This window comes from Ptychodera flava, unplaced genomic scaffold (assembly GCF_041260155.1).
Source record: "Ptychodera flava strain L36383 unplaced genomic scaffold, AS_Pfla_20210202 Scaffold_58__1_contigs__length_828623_pilon, whole genome shotgun sequence".
NCBI lineage: Eukaryota > Metazoa > Hemichordata > Enteropneusta > Ptychoderidae > Ptychodera > Ptychodera flava.
The window spans coordinates 295,830-313,212 of NW_027248380.1; the positions used below are offsets into that span (position 1 = coordinate 295,830).

Consider the following 17,383-nt stretch of genomic DNA (forward strand, 5'->3'; position numbering starts at 1 on the left):
TTGCAAACGTTCTGGGGCTATATTGTGTTTTGCGTGAGATTTTTTTGTAAATTTTCACAGTTATCTTGGGTGTGTTGGTAATATAATGAAAATAAAGGCTTTCACCTTGATCACTAATGTTAATATATGAGTGCAGGCGAGAGGAAAGCAAAAATTAACGGGCGATATTTGGCTTTCCTGTCGCGCATGACCGTAAATGTTAACCCCTGTTCTCTTAATTTTATTGATTAAGGGGGCGCTGCACCCAACACAGCATATTTTGCTCAAAAGTTACATTTTTGCCAATGTTTATTCAATTTTAATTAATTTGTTAACCCAAGATTAAAACATTGATTGGGTTCACCTTGTAGCTTCTCAAGCATTCGAAAGTTGCGTGATAAAGAAGTGTTAAAATACGCAAATGAGGTTTTTTACCCAAAATATACAACCACTTCATTCTTTGAGTAACTAAGGCTACCACACTAAACTTAGAGTCTCAGCTTTTCGAAAATATATAGTATGGGGGGGGGGGTTCCTGTCATCTTTGATGAGAAATATTGCTTTGAAAAAAAATTGTGTTGGCAACGTGCAGCTCCACCTTAAAGACGCCCATTGGTTATAAATACCGGATTACATGAGAGGACGCTCATTGTGCAAAGAGACGCCGTGCGAGTAGCTTGAACTGAGAGCTCCACAGATTGCAGTTTTTTGCGTGTTTTTTTTAATAAAAATTTATGAAATTGGAATGCACTACAGCAGCGTAAATACCTGATCAATACATAACGACTCCATATTTTCTAAACCGATAAGTTTTCGGGACAATTTTAGTGAGTAATTGTGCATGGCCAGTGAGAACGTCGACCGAGGGGACGCCGATTGGGATTTGAATACCACTGTCAATAATCCTTGTGTAAAGTAAGGCACGAGTCAGCTGGATGTGTACCTAATGTCGATTAGCATTCGCCTTATCTGCTAATGGTGACTGAAATAAATAAAATATGTGTCAAGATTTCAAGTATCGAAAGACGTGCGCAATAGTTTCGTCACAGTTCTCCAACTTTTGTACCTACCCGCCGCATTGCTGGGGATAAAAAACGTGATCAGACGACATTCAAGTCGATTACATCTTAGTAACCGTGGACACGGTCCCTCCACAAGACGTGCCGTGAAAAAGAAAATGTATTATCGGGTTCTCTCTTACTGGAAAGTTTGATGGCCCTGAAAAGGGCCGTTTGGTTTGGTTTTGTGGCTTCTACCGTACACCCAACAATGGCAAATGTGTATGGTACGCCTGGCAAATTTGGATATAACGATCGGACAACAAAAGTCACACAAAATGGCATATCAGTTTTCTTCTTTTGACGAGTACGTCATCGGCCTGCATCAGATGCTGTTTTCGGGCCAAAAATCGCTCATCACGCCAAGCGTGTGTCCGGTCAAGGATATCCCAATACTTCCGACAGAGTCGGAGTCAGATAGACCCGTTGTCATTGCCAAACTAATGACGCTTAACTCAGAATGACAAATCAAGAAATGTTCAATACCCCGGCACAGAGGTGTGAAGCGTTAAGGTATCCGTGTATAGTTTCCCATGGAGTGTTGTTTGTACCTCTGTGAGTCTACTAATAAACGAACTGTTTATTTGACCATGGAGCCAAAAAAAGGATGATTAGACTTCCCTGTTTCGTTCTGCCGTCACTTCGAGTGTACGTAGCCTCGTGAGCAAGTGCCATCTTATCGATAACCGACGCCATGCAGTTCCGCTGCATATCGATCAAAGTTCATTACGTCTGAGAAATTTACGAGATTTCCTGTCCGAGTTTTCGAAATTCATCTGATTTTTGTACTTTTTTGGTTACAATTCAAACGAAGTCTCGCAACACAAATTGGCAGGTAATGTAATACACGATGATCTGGACTTGTTTTCTCACTTCTGGCCGCCATCTTGGCCTCATAAAAGTTTTACTTTGGGCTGGTTGAGTACGTCGGGATCATGGTTCAATCTTCAGGAAATACTCATTTTATATTATTTCGACACCGATGTTTCCAAATTTAATAAAACATTACTTCTAAATATTTGAGAGATTCGAACGGTGCAGATCGTGTTTTTGCATACCAGTATATTGACTTGTAATTTTGTGGATCGAGGCATAGACAGTATGGGGAAGATGGTCGAGGACACTGTCCGCATCCGGCGCCCAGCGACACACTGCTGGAATCAGTGAAATCTGTAACTCGAATGCGCCAAATAGGGTAAAAACACCTCATGCCAAAATGTACGTTCTTCGACGTGCTCATCGACGTTCGAAGAGAATTTATGTTTGTAAATCTACTAATATAGCGGCTTTAGATGCAAAACAATGAAAACGATACTATGTTGACAGGGTGGAACACCCTCTAATGCGCGATCCTGGGATTGAGAACGGCGGCTTTAAGCAACTATATATGCGTTGAAGTTCTTTTTCATGCCGTCCGTGATATTTTACAATCAATTGGCTCCTTTGTAATGTTGTAGGAAACATGTTTGGAATATTGCATTACAATTGGTTTTATTAGAAATCGTTGCTTTCTCGATAAGTGTACGAACCATGTAAATAATTATCGACATGGTCAAGTGCAATTGAGCCTTACTTTATCTTCTACGTCAATGGATGCTTTAGATGCCAACAGCAATCTTGTAATGACATCATTATTCTCCGCCACTGCCAAGTGAAGAGGAGTTTTCCCATTCTGTGGACAAATATAGATATAGCCTTAATGGTAGAATGACGCAATGATATTGCATGACAACCACTATCTGACACTTATCCTATACGTCTTATTCGAATCTAACAGGAATAACGCGCATGGCTTTGAAGAGTGCATCAATTGAAACGCAAATACACTCTTCATATATATGTGTTCAGGCGGGCTAGTTATTCAACATCGTCCTTCGAAAGCAAGCATTGTTCTGGCGTTCATCCCGACCATGATTTATTACTTAAAGTGTTTATGTGTCGTTAGTAATCTCTTAGAAATTAGGATTTAAGTGTTTAATTGTGACATAGCTTAAATGCATCACATGAACTGTCCAACGTTGCCATGAAAATGAGCATGGCCTTGATTAGCGTTTCAACCTAAACGCAAGACAAACATAACAGGAGCATTTTAGGAATTCAGGAGGCTTATATCCTTTTAAAAGTACACTAACTTTTCCTGATTAGTTCAATTTCAAACCAGTAACCATTTGCTCAAAGGCTGACCAAATTCATTTGTTAGATTTGGCTGTGTTCAAGATTCTTACTTATCCATATTATAGCCGTTACGGTTTTTAAGTAGATCTTTAGAACCACATGCCGTATTAATTTAAGCTGAAAATAATGTGCACAGAGTGGTGAAAAGTAATGGCAGTATTTATGCGAAACAAGTCTTTCTTTTTGACCCGGTGACAGGTGTGGCCAAATGCAAATCAATTTCTACAATGTTGAATGGCTTGGCTAGGCTACAACCTTCTCTTCTCTTCTCTTCCACGGCAGGCAACCGTAAATGTTGACCCGTGTTCGCTTAATTTTGTTGATTAAGCAACTATATATGCATTGATGTTCTTTTTCATGCCGTCATTGATATTTTACAATCAATTGGCTCCTTTGTAATGTTGTAGGAAACGTGTTTGGAATATTGCATTACAATTGGATTTATTAGAAATCATGGCTTTCTCGATAAGTGTTCGAATCATGGTAATAATTATCGACATGATCAAGTGCAATTTAGTCTTACTATATCTTGTACGGCAATGGATGCTTTAGATTCCAGCAGCAATCTTGTAATGGCATCACGATTATTTGCTACTGCCAAGTGAAGAGGAGTTCGCCCACTCTGTTGAAAAAATATAAATATAACGTTATTGACAGAATGACTCAATGAAATTGCATGACAACCGCTGTATGACACTTATCCTATACCCCTTATTCGATTCCAACAGGAATATCGCGCATGGCCTTGAAGAGTGCATCAATTGAAACGCAAAAATCACTCTTCATATATATGTCGTTCAGGCGGGCTAGTTATTCCACATCGTCCTTCGAAAGCAAACATTGTTCGGGCGTTCATCCCAACCATGATTTATTACTTAAAGTGTTTACGTTTTATTTGTAATCTCTGAAAAATTAGGATTTAAGTGTTTAATTGTGACAGAGCTTTAATGCATCACGTGGACTGTCTCACGTTCCAATGAAAATGAGCGTGGCCTTGATTAGCGTTTCAACTGAAGCGCAAGACAAACACAACAGGTGCATTTTAGGCTTTCAGGAGGCATATTCCCTTTCAAAAGTACACTAATTTTTGCTGAATAATTCAATTTCAAGCCAGTAACCATTTTCTTACAGGCTTACCAATCCATTTGTTAAATTTTGCTGTGTTCAAAATTCTTATTTATTCATTTTTATAGCCGTTACGGTTTTTAAGTAGATATTTAGAACCCCTGCTTTATTAATTTAAGCTGAAAATAGCCTGCTCAGAGTGATGAAAAGTAATGGCAGTATTTTTGCAAAACATGTCGTTCTTTTTTACCCTGTGACAGGTGTGGCCCCATGCAAATAAATTTATCCAATATTTAACGGCTTGGCTAGGCTACGACCTTCTCTTTCACTACCACGGCAGGCAACCGTAAATGTTAACCCATGTTTGCTTAATTTTATTGATTACGCAACTATATATGCGTTGAAGTTCTTTTTCATGCCGTCCGTGATATTTTACAATCAATTGGCTCCTTTGTAATGTTGTAGGAAACATGTTTGGAATATTGCATTACGATTGGTTTTATTAGAAATCGTTGCTTTCTCGATAAGTGTACGAACCATGTAAATAATTATCGACATGGTCAAGTGCAATTGAGCCTTACTTTATCTTCTACGTCAATGGATGCTTTAGATGCCAACAGCAATCTTGTAATGACATCATTATTCTCCGCCACTGCCAAGTGAAGAGGAGTTTTCCCATTCTGTGGAGAAATATAGATATATCCTTAATGATAGAATGACTCAATGGTATTGCATGACAACCACTGTCTGACACTTATCCTATACGTCTTATTCGAATCTAACAGGAATAACGCGCATGGCTTTGAAGAGTGCATCAATTGAAACGCAAATACACTCTTCATATATATGTGTTCAGGCGGGCTAGTTATTCCACATCGTCCTTCGAAAGCAAGCATTGTTCTGGCGTTCATCCCAACCATGATTTATTACTTAAAGTGTTTATGTGTCGTTAGTAATCTCTTAGAAATTAGGATTTAAGTGTTTAATTGTGACATAGCTTAAATGCATCACATGAACTGTCCAACGTTGCCATGAAAATGAGCATGGCCTTGATTAGCGTTTCAACTGAAACGCAAGACAAACATAACAGGAGCATTTTAGGAATTCAAGAGGCTTATATCCTTTTAAAAGTACACTAACTTTTCCTGATTAGTTCAATTTCAAACCAGTAACCATTTTCTCAAAGGCTGACCAAATTCAGTTGTTAGATTTTGCTGTGTTCAAGATTCTTACTTATCCATATTATAGCCGTTACGGTTTTTAAGTAGATCTTTAGAACCACATGCCGTATTAATTTAAGCTGAAAATAATGTGCACAGAGTGGTGAAAAGGAATGGCAGTATTTATGCGAAACAAGTCTTTCTTTTTGACCCTGTGACAGGTGTGGCCCATGCAAATAAATTTATCCAATATTTAACGGCTTGGCTAGGCTACGACCTTCTCTTTCACTACCACGGCAGGCAACCGTAAATGTTAACCCATGTTTGCTTAATTTTATTGATTACGCAACTATATATGCGTTGAAGTTCTTTTTCATGCCGTCCGTGATATTTTACAATCAATTGGCTCCTTTGTAATGTTGTAGGAAACATGTTTGGAATATTGCATTACGATTGGTTTTATTAGAAATCGTTGCTTTCTCGATAAGTGTACGAACCATGTAAATAATTATCGACATGGTCAAGTGCAATTGAGCCTTACTTTATCTTCTACGTCAATGGATGCTTTAGATGCCAACAGCAATCTTGTAATGACATCATTATTCTCCGCCACTGCCAAGTGAAGAGGAGTTTTCCCATTCTGTGGACAAATATAGATATAGCCTTAATGGTAGAACGACTCAATGGTATTGCATGACAACCACTGTCCGACACTTATCCTATACGTCTTATTCGAATCTAACAGGAATAACGCGCATGGCTTTGAAGAGTGCATCAATTGAAACGCAAATACACTCTTCATATATATGTGGTTCAGGCGGGCTAGTTATTCCACATCGTCCTTCAAAAGCAAGCATTGTTCTGGCGTTCATCCCAACCATGATTTATTACTTAAAATGTTTATGTGTTGTTAGTAATCTCTTAGAAATTAGGATTTAAGTGTTTAATTGTGACAGAGCTTAAATGCATCACATGAACTGTCCAACGTTGCCATGAAAATGAGCATGGCCTTGATTAGCGTTTCAACTGAAACACAAGACAAACAACACTGGAGCATTTTAGGAATTCAGGAGGCTTATATCCTTTTAAAAGTACACTAACTTTTCCTGATTAGTTCAATTCAAACCAGTAACCATTTTCTCAAAGGCTGACCAAATTCATTTGTTAGATTTTGCTGTGTTCAAGATTCTTACTTATCCATATTATAGCCGTTACGGTTTTTAAGTAGATCTTTAGAACCACATGCCGTATTAATTTAAGCTGAAAATAATGTGCACAGAGTGGTGAAAAGTAATGGCAGTATTTATGCGAAACAAGTCTTTCTTTTTGACCCGGTGACAGGTGTTGCCAAATGCAAATCAATTTCTACAATGTTTAATGGCTTGGCTTGGCTGCAACCTTCTCTCTCTCTCTCTTCCACGGCAGGCAACCGTAAATGTTGACCCGTGTTCGCTTAATTTTGTTGATTAAGCAACTATATATGCATTGATGTTCTTTTTCATGCCGTCATTGATATTTTACAATCAATTGGCTCCTTTGTAATGTTGTAGGAAACGTGTTTGGAATATTGCATTACAATTGGATTTATTAGAAATCATGGCTTTCTCGATAAGTGTTCGAATCATAGCAATAATTATCGACATGATCAAGTGCAATTTAGTCTTACTATATCTTGTACGTCAATGGATGCTTTAGATTCCAGCAGCAATCTTGTAATGGCATCACGATTATTTGCTACTGCCATGTGAAGAGGAGTTCGCCCACTCTGTTGAAAAAAATATAAATATAACGTTATTGACAGAATGACTCAATGATATTGCATGACAACTGCTGTATGACACTTATCCTATACCCCTTATTCGATTCCAACAGGAATATCGCGCATGGCCTTGAAGAGTGCATCAATTGAGACGCAAAAAATCTCTTTATATTCATGTGTTCATGCGGGTTATTCCATATCGTCCTTTGAAAGCATACATTGCTTGGGTGTTCATCCAAACCATGATTTTTTACTTAAAGTGTTTACGTTTTATTTGTAATCTCTGAAAAATTAGGATTTAAGTGTTTAATTGTGACAGAGCTTTAATGCATCACATGGACTGTCTCATGCTCCAATGAAAATAAGCATGGCCTTGATTAGCATTTCAACTGAAGCGCAAGACAAACACAACAGATGCATTTTAGGCTTTCAGGAGGCTTATTCCCTTTCAAAAGTACACTAATTTTTGCTGGATAATTCAATTTCAAACCAGTAACCATTTTCTTACAGGCTTACCAATCCATTTGTTAGATTTCGCTGTGTTCAAAATTCTTATTTGTCCATTTTTATAGCCGTTACAGCTTTTAAGTAGATATTTAGAACCCCTGCTTAATTAATTTAAGCTGAAAATAACCTGCTCAGAGTGATGAAAAGTAATGGCAGTATTTTTGCAAAACATGTCGTTCTTTTTGACCCTGTGACAGGTGTGGCCCCATGCAAATAAATTTCTACAATATTTAACGGCTTGGCTAGGAAACGACCTACTCTTTTACTACCACGGCAGGCAACCGTAAATGTTAACCCTTGTTCGCTTGATTATGCAACTATATATGCGTTAAAGTTCTTTTTTATGCCGCCCGTGATATTTTACAATCAATTGGCTCCTTTGTAATGTTGTAGGAAACATGTTTGGAATATTGCATTACAATTGGTTTTATTAGAAATCGTTGTTTTCTCGATAAGTGTACGAATCATGTAAATAATTATCGACATGGTCAAGTGCAATTGAGCCTTACTTTATCTTCTACGTCAATGGATGCTTTAGATGCCAACAGCAATCTTGTAATGACATCATTATTCTCCGCCACTGCCAAGTGAAGAGGAGTTTTCCCATTCTGTGGACAAATATAGATATAGCCTTAATGGTAGAATGACTCAATGATATTGCATGACAACCACTGTCTGACACTTATCCTATACGTCTTATTCGAATCTAACAGGAATAACGCGCATGGCTTTGAAGAGTGCATCAATTGAAACGCAAATACACTCTTCATATATATGTGGTTCAGGCGGGCTAGTTATTCCACATCGTCCTTCAAAAGCAAGCATTGTTCTGGCGTTCATCCCAACCATGATTTATTACTTAAAATGTTTATGTGTTGTTAGTAATCTCTTAGAAATTAGGATTTAAGTGTTTAATTGTGACAGAGCTTAAATGCATCACATGAACTGTCCAACGTTGCCATGAAAATGAGCATGGCCTTGATTAGCGTTTCAACTGAAACACAAGACAAACAACACTGGAGCATTTTAGGAATTCAGGAGGCTTATATCCTTTTAAAAGTACACTAACTTTTCCTGATTAGTTCAATTTCAAACCAGTAACCATTTTCTCAAAGGCTGACCAAATTCATTTGTTAGATTTTGCTGTGTTCAAGATTCTTACTTATCCATATTATAGCCGTTACGGTTTTTAAGTAGATCTTTAGAACCACATGCCGTATTAATTTAAGCTGAAAATAACCTGCTCAGAGTGATGAAAAGTAATGGCAGTATTTTTGCAAAACATGTCGTTCTTTTTGTCCCTGTGACAGGTGTGGCCCCATGCAAATAAATTTCTACAATATTTAATGGCTTGACTAGGCAACGACCTTCTTTTTCACTACCACGGCAGGCAACCATAAATGTTAACCCCTGTTTGCTTAATTTTATTGATTAAGCAACTATATATGCGTTAAAGTTCTTTTTCATGCCGTCATTGATATTTTACAATCAATTAGCTCCTTTGTAATGTTGTAGGAAACATGTTTGGAATATTGCATTACAAATGGATTTATTAGAAATCATGGCTTTCTCGATAAGTGTTCGAATCATGTAAAACAATTATCGACATGGTCAAGTGCAATTCAGACTTATTTTATCTTGTACGACAATTGAAGCTTTAGATTGCAACAGCAATCTTGTAATGGCATCATGATTGTTTGCTACTGCCAAGTGAAGAGGAGTTTGCCCACTCTCTTGAAAAATATAAATATATCGTTAATGATAGAATGACTCAATGATATTGCATGACAACAACTGTGTGACACTTATCCTATACCCCTTATTCGATTCCAAAAGGAATATCGCGCATGGCCTTGAAGAGTGCATCAATTGAGACGCAAAAAAATCTCTTTATATTCATGTGTTCGTGCGGGTTATTCCATATCGTCCTTTGAAAGCATACATTGTTCGGGCGTTCATCCCAAACATGATTTATTACTTAAAGTGTTTATGTTTTATTTGTAATCTCTGAAAATTATGATTTAAGTGTTTAATTGTGACAGAGCTTTAATGTATCACGTGGACTGTCTCACGTTCCAATGAAAATGAGCGTTCCCTTGATTAGCGTTTCAACTGAAGCGCAAGACAAACACAACAGGTGCATTTTAGGCTTGCAGGAGGCATATTCCCTTTTAAAAGTACACTAATTTTTGCTGAATAATTCAATTTCAAGCAAGTAACCATTTTCTTACAGGCTTACCAATCCATTTGTTAGATTTTGCTGTGTTCAAAATTCTTATTTATCCATTTTTATAGCCGTTACGGTTTTTAAGTAGATATTTAGAACCCCTGCTTTATTAATTTAAGCTGAAAATAAGCTGCTCAGAGTGATGAAAAGTAATGGCAGTATTTTTGCAAAACATGTCGTTCTTTTTTACCCTGTGACAGGTGTGGCCCCATGCAAATAAATTCCTACAATATTTACGGCTTGGCTAGGCAACGACCTTCTCTTTCACTACCACGGCAGGCAACCGTAAATGTTAACCCGTGTTCGCTTAATTTTATTGATTAAGCAACTATATATGTGCTAATGTTCTTTTTCATGCCGTCATTGATATTTTACAATCAATTGGCTCCTTTGTAATGTTGTAGGAAACATGTTTGGAATTTTGCATTACAATTGGATTTATTAGAAATCATGGCTTTCTCGATAAGTGTACGAATGATGTAAATTATTATCGACATGGTCAAGTGCAATTCAGACTTACTTCATCTTGTACGTCAATGGATGCTTTAGATTGCAACAGCAATCTTGTAGTGACATCACTGATTGTTTGCTACTGCCAAGTGAAGAGGAGTTTGCCCACTCTGTTGAAAAATATAAATATATCGTTAATGATAGAATGACTCAATGAAATTGCATGACAACAACTGTCTGACACTTATCCTATACCCCTTATTCGATTCCAACAGGAATATCGCGCATGGCCTTGAAGAGTGCATCAATTGAGACGCAAAAATCTCTTTATATTCATGTGTTCATGCGGGTTATTCCATATCGTCCTTTGAAAGCACACATTGTTCGGGCGTTCATCCCAACCATGATTTATTACTTAAAGTGTTTACGTTTTATTTGTAATCTCTGAAAAATTAGGATTTAAGTGTTTTATTAAGACAGAGCTTTAATGCATCACATGGACTGTCTCACATTGCAATGGAAATGAGCATGGCCTTGATTAGTGTTTCAGCTGAAGCGCAAGACAAACACAACAGGTGCATTTTAGGCTTTCAGGAGGCTTATTGCCTTTCAAAAGTACACTAATTTTTGCTGAATAATTCAATTTCAAACCAGTAACCACTTTCTTACAGGCTTACCAATCCATTTGTTAGATTGTGCTGAGTTCAAAATTCTTACTTATCCATTTTTATAGCCGTTAAGGTTTTTAAGTAGATACGTAGAATCCCTGCTTTATTAATTTAAGCTGAAAATAACCTGCTCAGAGTGATGAGAAGTAATGGCAGTATTTATGCAAAACATGTCGTTCTTTTTTACCCTGTGACAGGTGTGGCCCCATGCAAATAAATTTCTACAATATTTAACGGCTTTGCTAGGCAACGACCTTCTCTTTCACTACCATGGCAGGCCACGGCAACCGTAAATGTTAACCTGTGTTCGCTTAATTTTATTGATTACACAACTATATATGCGTTAAAGTTCTTTTTCATGCCGTCCGTGATATTTTACAATCAATTGGCTCCTTTGTAATGTTGTAGGAAACATGTTTGGAATATTGCATTACAATTGGATTTATTAGAAATCATGGCTTTCTTGATAAGTGTACGAATCATGTAAAACAATTATCGACATGGTCAAGTGCAATTCAGACTTACTTTATCTTGTACGACAATTGGAGCTTTAGATTGCAATAGCAATCTTGTAATGGCATCATGATTATTTGCTACTGCCAAGTGAAGAGGAGTTTGCCCACTCTGTTGAAAAATATAAATATATCGTTAATGATAGAATGACTCAATGATATTGCCTGGCAACAACTGTATGACACTTATCCTATACCCCTTATTCAATTCCAAAAGGAATATCGCGCATGGCCTTGAAGAGTGCATCAATTGAGACTCAAAATATCTCTTCATATTTATGTGTTCATGCGGGCTATTCCATATCGTCCTCTGAAAGCATACATTGTTCGGGCGTTCATCCAAACCATGATTTATTACTTAAAGTGTTTACGTTTTACTAGTTATCTCTGAGAAATTAGGATTTAAGTGTTTTATTAAGACAGAGCTTTAATGCATCACATGGACTGTCTCACATTGCAATGGAAATGAGCATGGCCTTGATTAGTGTTTCAGCTGAAGCGCAAGACAAACACAACAGGTGCATTTTAGGCTTTCAGGAGGCTTATTGCCTTTCAAAAGTACACTAATTTTTGCTGAATAATTCAATTTCAAACCAGTAACCACTTTCTTACAGGCTTACCAATCCATTTGTTAGATTGTGCTGAGTTCAAAATTCTTACTTATCCATTTTTATAGCCGTTAAGGTTTTTAAGTAGATACGTAGAATCCCTGCTTTATTAATTTAAGCTGAAAATAACCTGCTCAGAGTGATGAGAAGTAATGGCAGTATTTATGCAAAACATGTCTTTCTTTATGACCTGGTGACAGGTGTGGCACCATGCAAATAAATTTCTACAATATTTAAGGGCTTGGCTAGGCTACAACCTTCTCTTTCACTACCACGGCAGGCCATGGCAACCGTAAATGTTAACCTGTGTTCGCTTAATTTTATTGATTACGCAACTATATATGCGTTAAAGTTCTTTTTCATGCTGTCCGTGATATTTTACAATCAATTGGCTCCTTTGTAATGTTGTAGGAAACATGTTTGGAATATTGCATTACAATTGGATTTATTAGAAATCATGGCTTTCTTGATAAGTGTACGAATCATGTAAAACAATTATCGACATGGTCAAGTGCAATTCAGACTTACTTTATCTTGTACGACAATTGAAGCTTTAGATTGCATTAGCAATGTTGTAATGGCATCATGATTATTTGCTACTGCCAAGTGAAGAGGAGTTTGCCCACTCTGTTGAAAAATATAAATATATCGTTAATGATAGAATGATTCAATGATATTGCCTGGCAACAACTGTATGACACTTATCCTATACCCCTTATTCAATTCCAACAGGAATATCGCGCATGGCCTTGAAGAGTGCATCAATAGAGACTCAAAATATCTCTTCACTTTTATGTGTTAATGCGGGCTATTCCATATCGTCCTCTGAAAGCATACATTGTTCAGGCGTTCATCCAAACCATGATTTATTACTTAAAGTGTTTACGTTTTACTAGTAATCTCTGAGAAATTAGGATTAAAGTGTTTAATTGTGACAGAGCTTTAATGCATCACGTTGACTGTCTCATGTTCCTATAAAAATGAGCATGGCCTCGATTAGCGTTTCAACTGAAGCGCAAGACAAACATAACAGGTGCAATTTAGGCTTTCAGGAGGCTTATTGCCTTTCAAAAGTACACTAATATTTGCTGAAAAGTTCAACGATTTTCTCACAGGCTTACCAATCGATTTATTAGACTTTGCTATGTTACAAAATTCTTACTTATCCATTTTTATAGCCGTTACGGTTTTTAAGTACATATTTAGAACCCAATGCTGTATTAATTTAAGCTGAAAATAACTTACTCAGAGTGATGAAAAGTAATGGCAATATTTATACAAAACATGCCTTTCTTTTTAACCCGGTGACAGGTGTGGCGCAAATGCAAATCAATATCTACAGTATTTAACGGCTTGGCTAGGCTGCAACCTTCTCTTTCACTACAACGGCAGGCAAATAAAACATCGCAGCCATAAAACAATAAAAATAACAGCAACAACATCAACAATAACAACAACAATAACAGGTACATCTGCAGAACACCATCCCTAACTAGCTTGTCTGCGAATAGGGTTAGAATGGGAAAGGTTACTTTGAAATCACTTGACAGGTAAAACAGCCAGTATGTACGGTAAACATGGTGAATGTAGTACGTTCTTTGCATTCATACATTGTGTTTGGGAATATAGGTGTAGGAACTCCTTCAGAAATATATGTCTGTCAAACCTTTGAGTCTATATTCATACCAGTAGAGGTTCTGTACATTCATGGGTTATGTCATACGCCGACATTGGAGTACACTTAATGGGCGCGGTATTTGCCATGCCGTTTCTCTGGTGTGCCATATCCACAAGGAATCTGCTTTTGCAAGAAATGTGACGACAACATATGAGGGTATGTGCTTTCAGGGCAAAACTTGCTGAACTCTGTGATTAAGTAACTCAACAGACTATTATTCCTCCAGCGGGGCGATTAGTAAAAAAAATCGTATTTGCCCTAAGATGTGAATAGACATCTGACTATAGATAGATAACGTCATGCAATGAGAAGGGGTATCTATACACTGGCATCTATCGTATTCAAAGTGTGGCACATGATTTAGTTTGTGAATTTCTCGTCTCAGTCTGACTGATTTGAGAAATAAGGACTGCAAAATGGTAACTTGCCCCTCAGTGGATCGAATAAGGCATGACAAAAGTATCTAGTTCACTTCGAGTCATGGCGAATAATGACAGATGACAGAAAAATCGTAATACACCTCGCCTCTTGGCGAATTACCTTTTATGAAAGCGATGATAAGGACTCAAACTTACAAAAAAGGTTTGCATGAAAATGAGCATGGCCTTGATTGGTCCGTGGATGGCTGGTTTGAGTAGCTTTTAACGATTGCCTAGTTTACATGGTCACTTTAAAGTGTTTTGTTATAATCACTGATACCAATACAGTCTGAAAAATACATCTGCTCGACAAATTTCAAGTACCTGTGTTTCAATATTTTCGGCGGATCATATTCGTAAATCGAGGCTCAGCCACCGCTTGAACCCTCGACACATGAGAGTACTTTCATGCCGAAGAACTGGTGTTTCAACGAAAACGACGGAGTCACGTACAGTTACCAGGTCACACTTTGCATTCCATAATGTATTTGGCTTCCCCTCACACATTATGTCGTGCAAAGTTTGCTTTCGCCCATTATGGGCTGGGTGAAGGAACGCATATTATTACTGACAAAGTTCATCCGGGATATCAAGAGTGAGGTATTGAACTTGTCGGCTCATGGTGACCGTGTTTGTAAATCACTCTTGTTTCCCTTCGCTTATCTATTTTAGGCATCACATTTTCCGGTGACTATGCAATTGTTCAGTTGGATAGATAAATATAATCAAACAAACAGACAAACAAACAAACAAACAAATAAACGGTCAATATTTGTTGTTGTTTTTTAAAGTTCGAACCAATGATCTTGATTTACGCAATATTAAAATTCGAAAATTTGAAATGGCGTTTAATTTCGCACAGTTGTTGACAGTCAGTGACTGTATCAGTCGCAAGAGAGCTTGCCGCAGCTTTTTAACGAGAACTTTCATACCTGTATCCGACCACTTCTCCGGCTTGAGAAGTGGAGTTCACTTGTTTACCAAATGTAGATGAAACCAGTACAAACTTTGTCTACCGGCATCCGTCTGATAAATTGTAACGGACAGGTTGGAAAAACAGTGAATCGCAGTAATAATGATTTAATAAAGTGACGAGACTTTGAAGCTATTGATTGACGGCATGATGATTGCATGTGACGAAAGCAATCACTGACAATTCATCTAACTAGCGATTAATTTGATTCTGGATGTGCAAGATTATCTGCGAGGTTTTTATTTCATGCAATCTACTACTCGCTGTAAAACAGAAAGTCACTTCCGTGTGATGGATGAGGCTATAATCAACAGTAACACCTTCAGGATGGCGACCGTGTATCCTCATACATGACAGGGTTTGCTGACCTGTCGAAAACCTAAAAAGAAACTGTGCTGGGTGCTCCCTTAACTACACTTGCATAAAAATATCATGCACACTGACGAGCAGTTTTGTTTTAATTGGCATACCGCTGTATTTCTACTCACATCGCCAAGCTGCAGTATCATACATGCCCTGACTAGGTCAGCCAGATTTCTGCAACAGTCCGCCGTAAAGCGTTTGATGGAGGGTGCCTGCCGGCCATACAAACATCTTTGTCTTTGTAGAGAAGTTGTTCAACAGAGCATTGGGGCAAGGTAACCTCTATACAAAGTACTTTCTGATAGGCGTATACACATGCAATTTACTAGATAACTGGGTCCTGACTCAATATGGTACAGACCTTCAAGAAAAGCTTTCCTGTGGATTTTTTGCTAGAGTTACAATTTTCTTCTCGGCATTATACTTCTAAGACAGTATGCTTGGCAAAGTATCACTACATAGTAGTTGTCATTAAGACGTCTGCGATTACAAGCTATGCCCATTACTTGTAAGAAATGACTTAGTCACTAGTTTTAGAAGATGAATATATACCAGACATCCTCACCGTACCTGACTCAGTAGGAGTTACATTAACTTCAACTAAATATTGATAAGGCCAGACAGAAAAAAATATTGTTCCTTTGATTCACCGCTTCTGCTTTAGTGCCGAAATGTGACTGTTTCCTCGAATGTGCTCCATAAGTGTACAACTGCATCCCTATTATATTGGTGTTGCCGGTGATATTTATTTTGTTAGCACGTGAAAATGCTCAGAATGTGCTCGGTAAACACTGTCAGTGTATGTAACGCTTCTATTATCATGAACAGTTTATGAAATCTGGACTCCAAGTCATCAGTAACAATATGCCTTGTGGATAATTTTGCTGGTTTGGCCAAAAAAAATATCGTCCACCGCTTCTTCGGCCTTATTTTTCTCTGACTTGTGTCATGTGCAATCAGGGAATTCAAAATGATATGTTTACCATGTGCTTAATTCACATCATTGTACCGTGACACTCCAAGATGTTTTTTTTATTAGTAAAAATAAACGGTTTTTATGAATAAATTCTGTGTTAGGCAATTTTTTGCATAAAAGGGAATACACAAAAACATTTGTTTGCTTTGATTTGTTTACGATGTAATTTTATCTGCAATTAATGGTTGCAAAGTACTTTGCTGGAGAAAAGATCTCAAAAACTTTTTTTTTCAGTCATGGTGAGAGGTGGTGAGGAGTTGGAGCTCCAACCCCTCACCACCTCTCACCATGACTGAGGTCACGGAGGGCCAGTAAGTGGCTCATTTGTTCAGTAAAAAAAAAGAACTGGTATTCCACGAGCGTCAAACTAAAATCCGTATTTGTATATGACTTGACACTAAATGGTTCTTGCCAAATATGTATATAGACTGAAAGATTCCGTCGCGTGCGGGCGCTCCGGCGCACTGCGACATATGACCCTTTACCACGACTGAAGGCACACTGTTGAAATCCTGTTCTCCAACAAAATTTTGTTGGAACCAATCGTGTTACAGAAACGAGTTAATTGACAGTATGTAGGGTAACAAGACCGCCCACACCGCTCACTCAGTGCATGATCGTTCTTAGCATATTCAAAACTGTCGCCCGGCTTTTGTCCCGCCTAAGCTTATATCATGTCTTGTTTGTCAACTAACACAGCGTGTTTTCTCAAACTCAAAGTACTTAAAATCAAACGGCCGAAGCTATACTCACGTTGACGTCTGTGTCTAGCTTTCTGATTTGATCATTATGGCCGATCCGAACAA

General features: G+C 37.7%; 1 protein-coding gene and 1 long non-coding RNA gene across 2 annotated transcripts in view; both read right to left on the reverse strand.

Annotated features, from left to right (window-relative positions):
- The window catches only part of LOC139128532 (death-associated protein kinase 1-like), a 37,521-nt gene extending 29,094 nt beyond the window's left edge, over nt 1-8,427 (reverse strand). The window contains exons 1-6 of the mRNA XM_070694296.1: nt 8,213-8,427; nt 7,104-7,202; nt 5,979-6,077; nt 4,859-4,957; nt 3,736-3,834; nt 2,611-2,709 (exon numbers count right to left, since the gene is read on the reverse strand). Of these exons, the coding sequence (XP_070550397.1) occupies nt 2,611-2,709; nt 3,736-3,834; nt 4,859-4,957; nt 5,979-6,077; nt 7,104-7,181 (474 nt within the window). The 5' untranslated portion in view covers nt 7,182-7,202; nt 8,213-8,427. The remainder of the gene's footprint in view (nt 1-2,610; nt 2,710-3,735; nt 3,835-4,858; nt 4,958-5,978; nt 6,078-7,103; nt 7,203-8,212) is intronic.
- A 2,082-nt stretch (nt 8,428-10,509) lies between these two features.
- Nucleotides 10,510-12,789, reverse strand: LOC139128528 (uncharacterized). The gene is made up of 3 exons (XR_011551330.1): nt 12,697-12,789; nt 11,574-11,672; nt 10,510-10,550 (listed from the first exon to the last, which is right to left on the reverse strand). It is a non-coding gene; the product is annotated as an uncharacterized lncRNA (long non-coding RNA).
- Between the last annotated feature and the right edge of the window lie 4,594 nt (nt 12,790-17,383).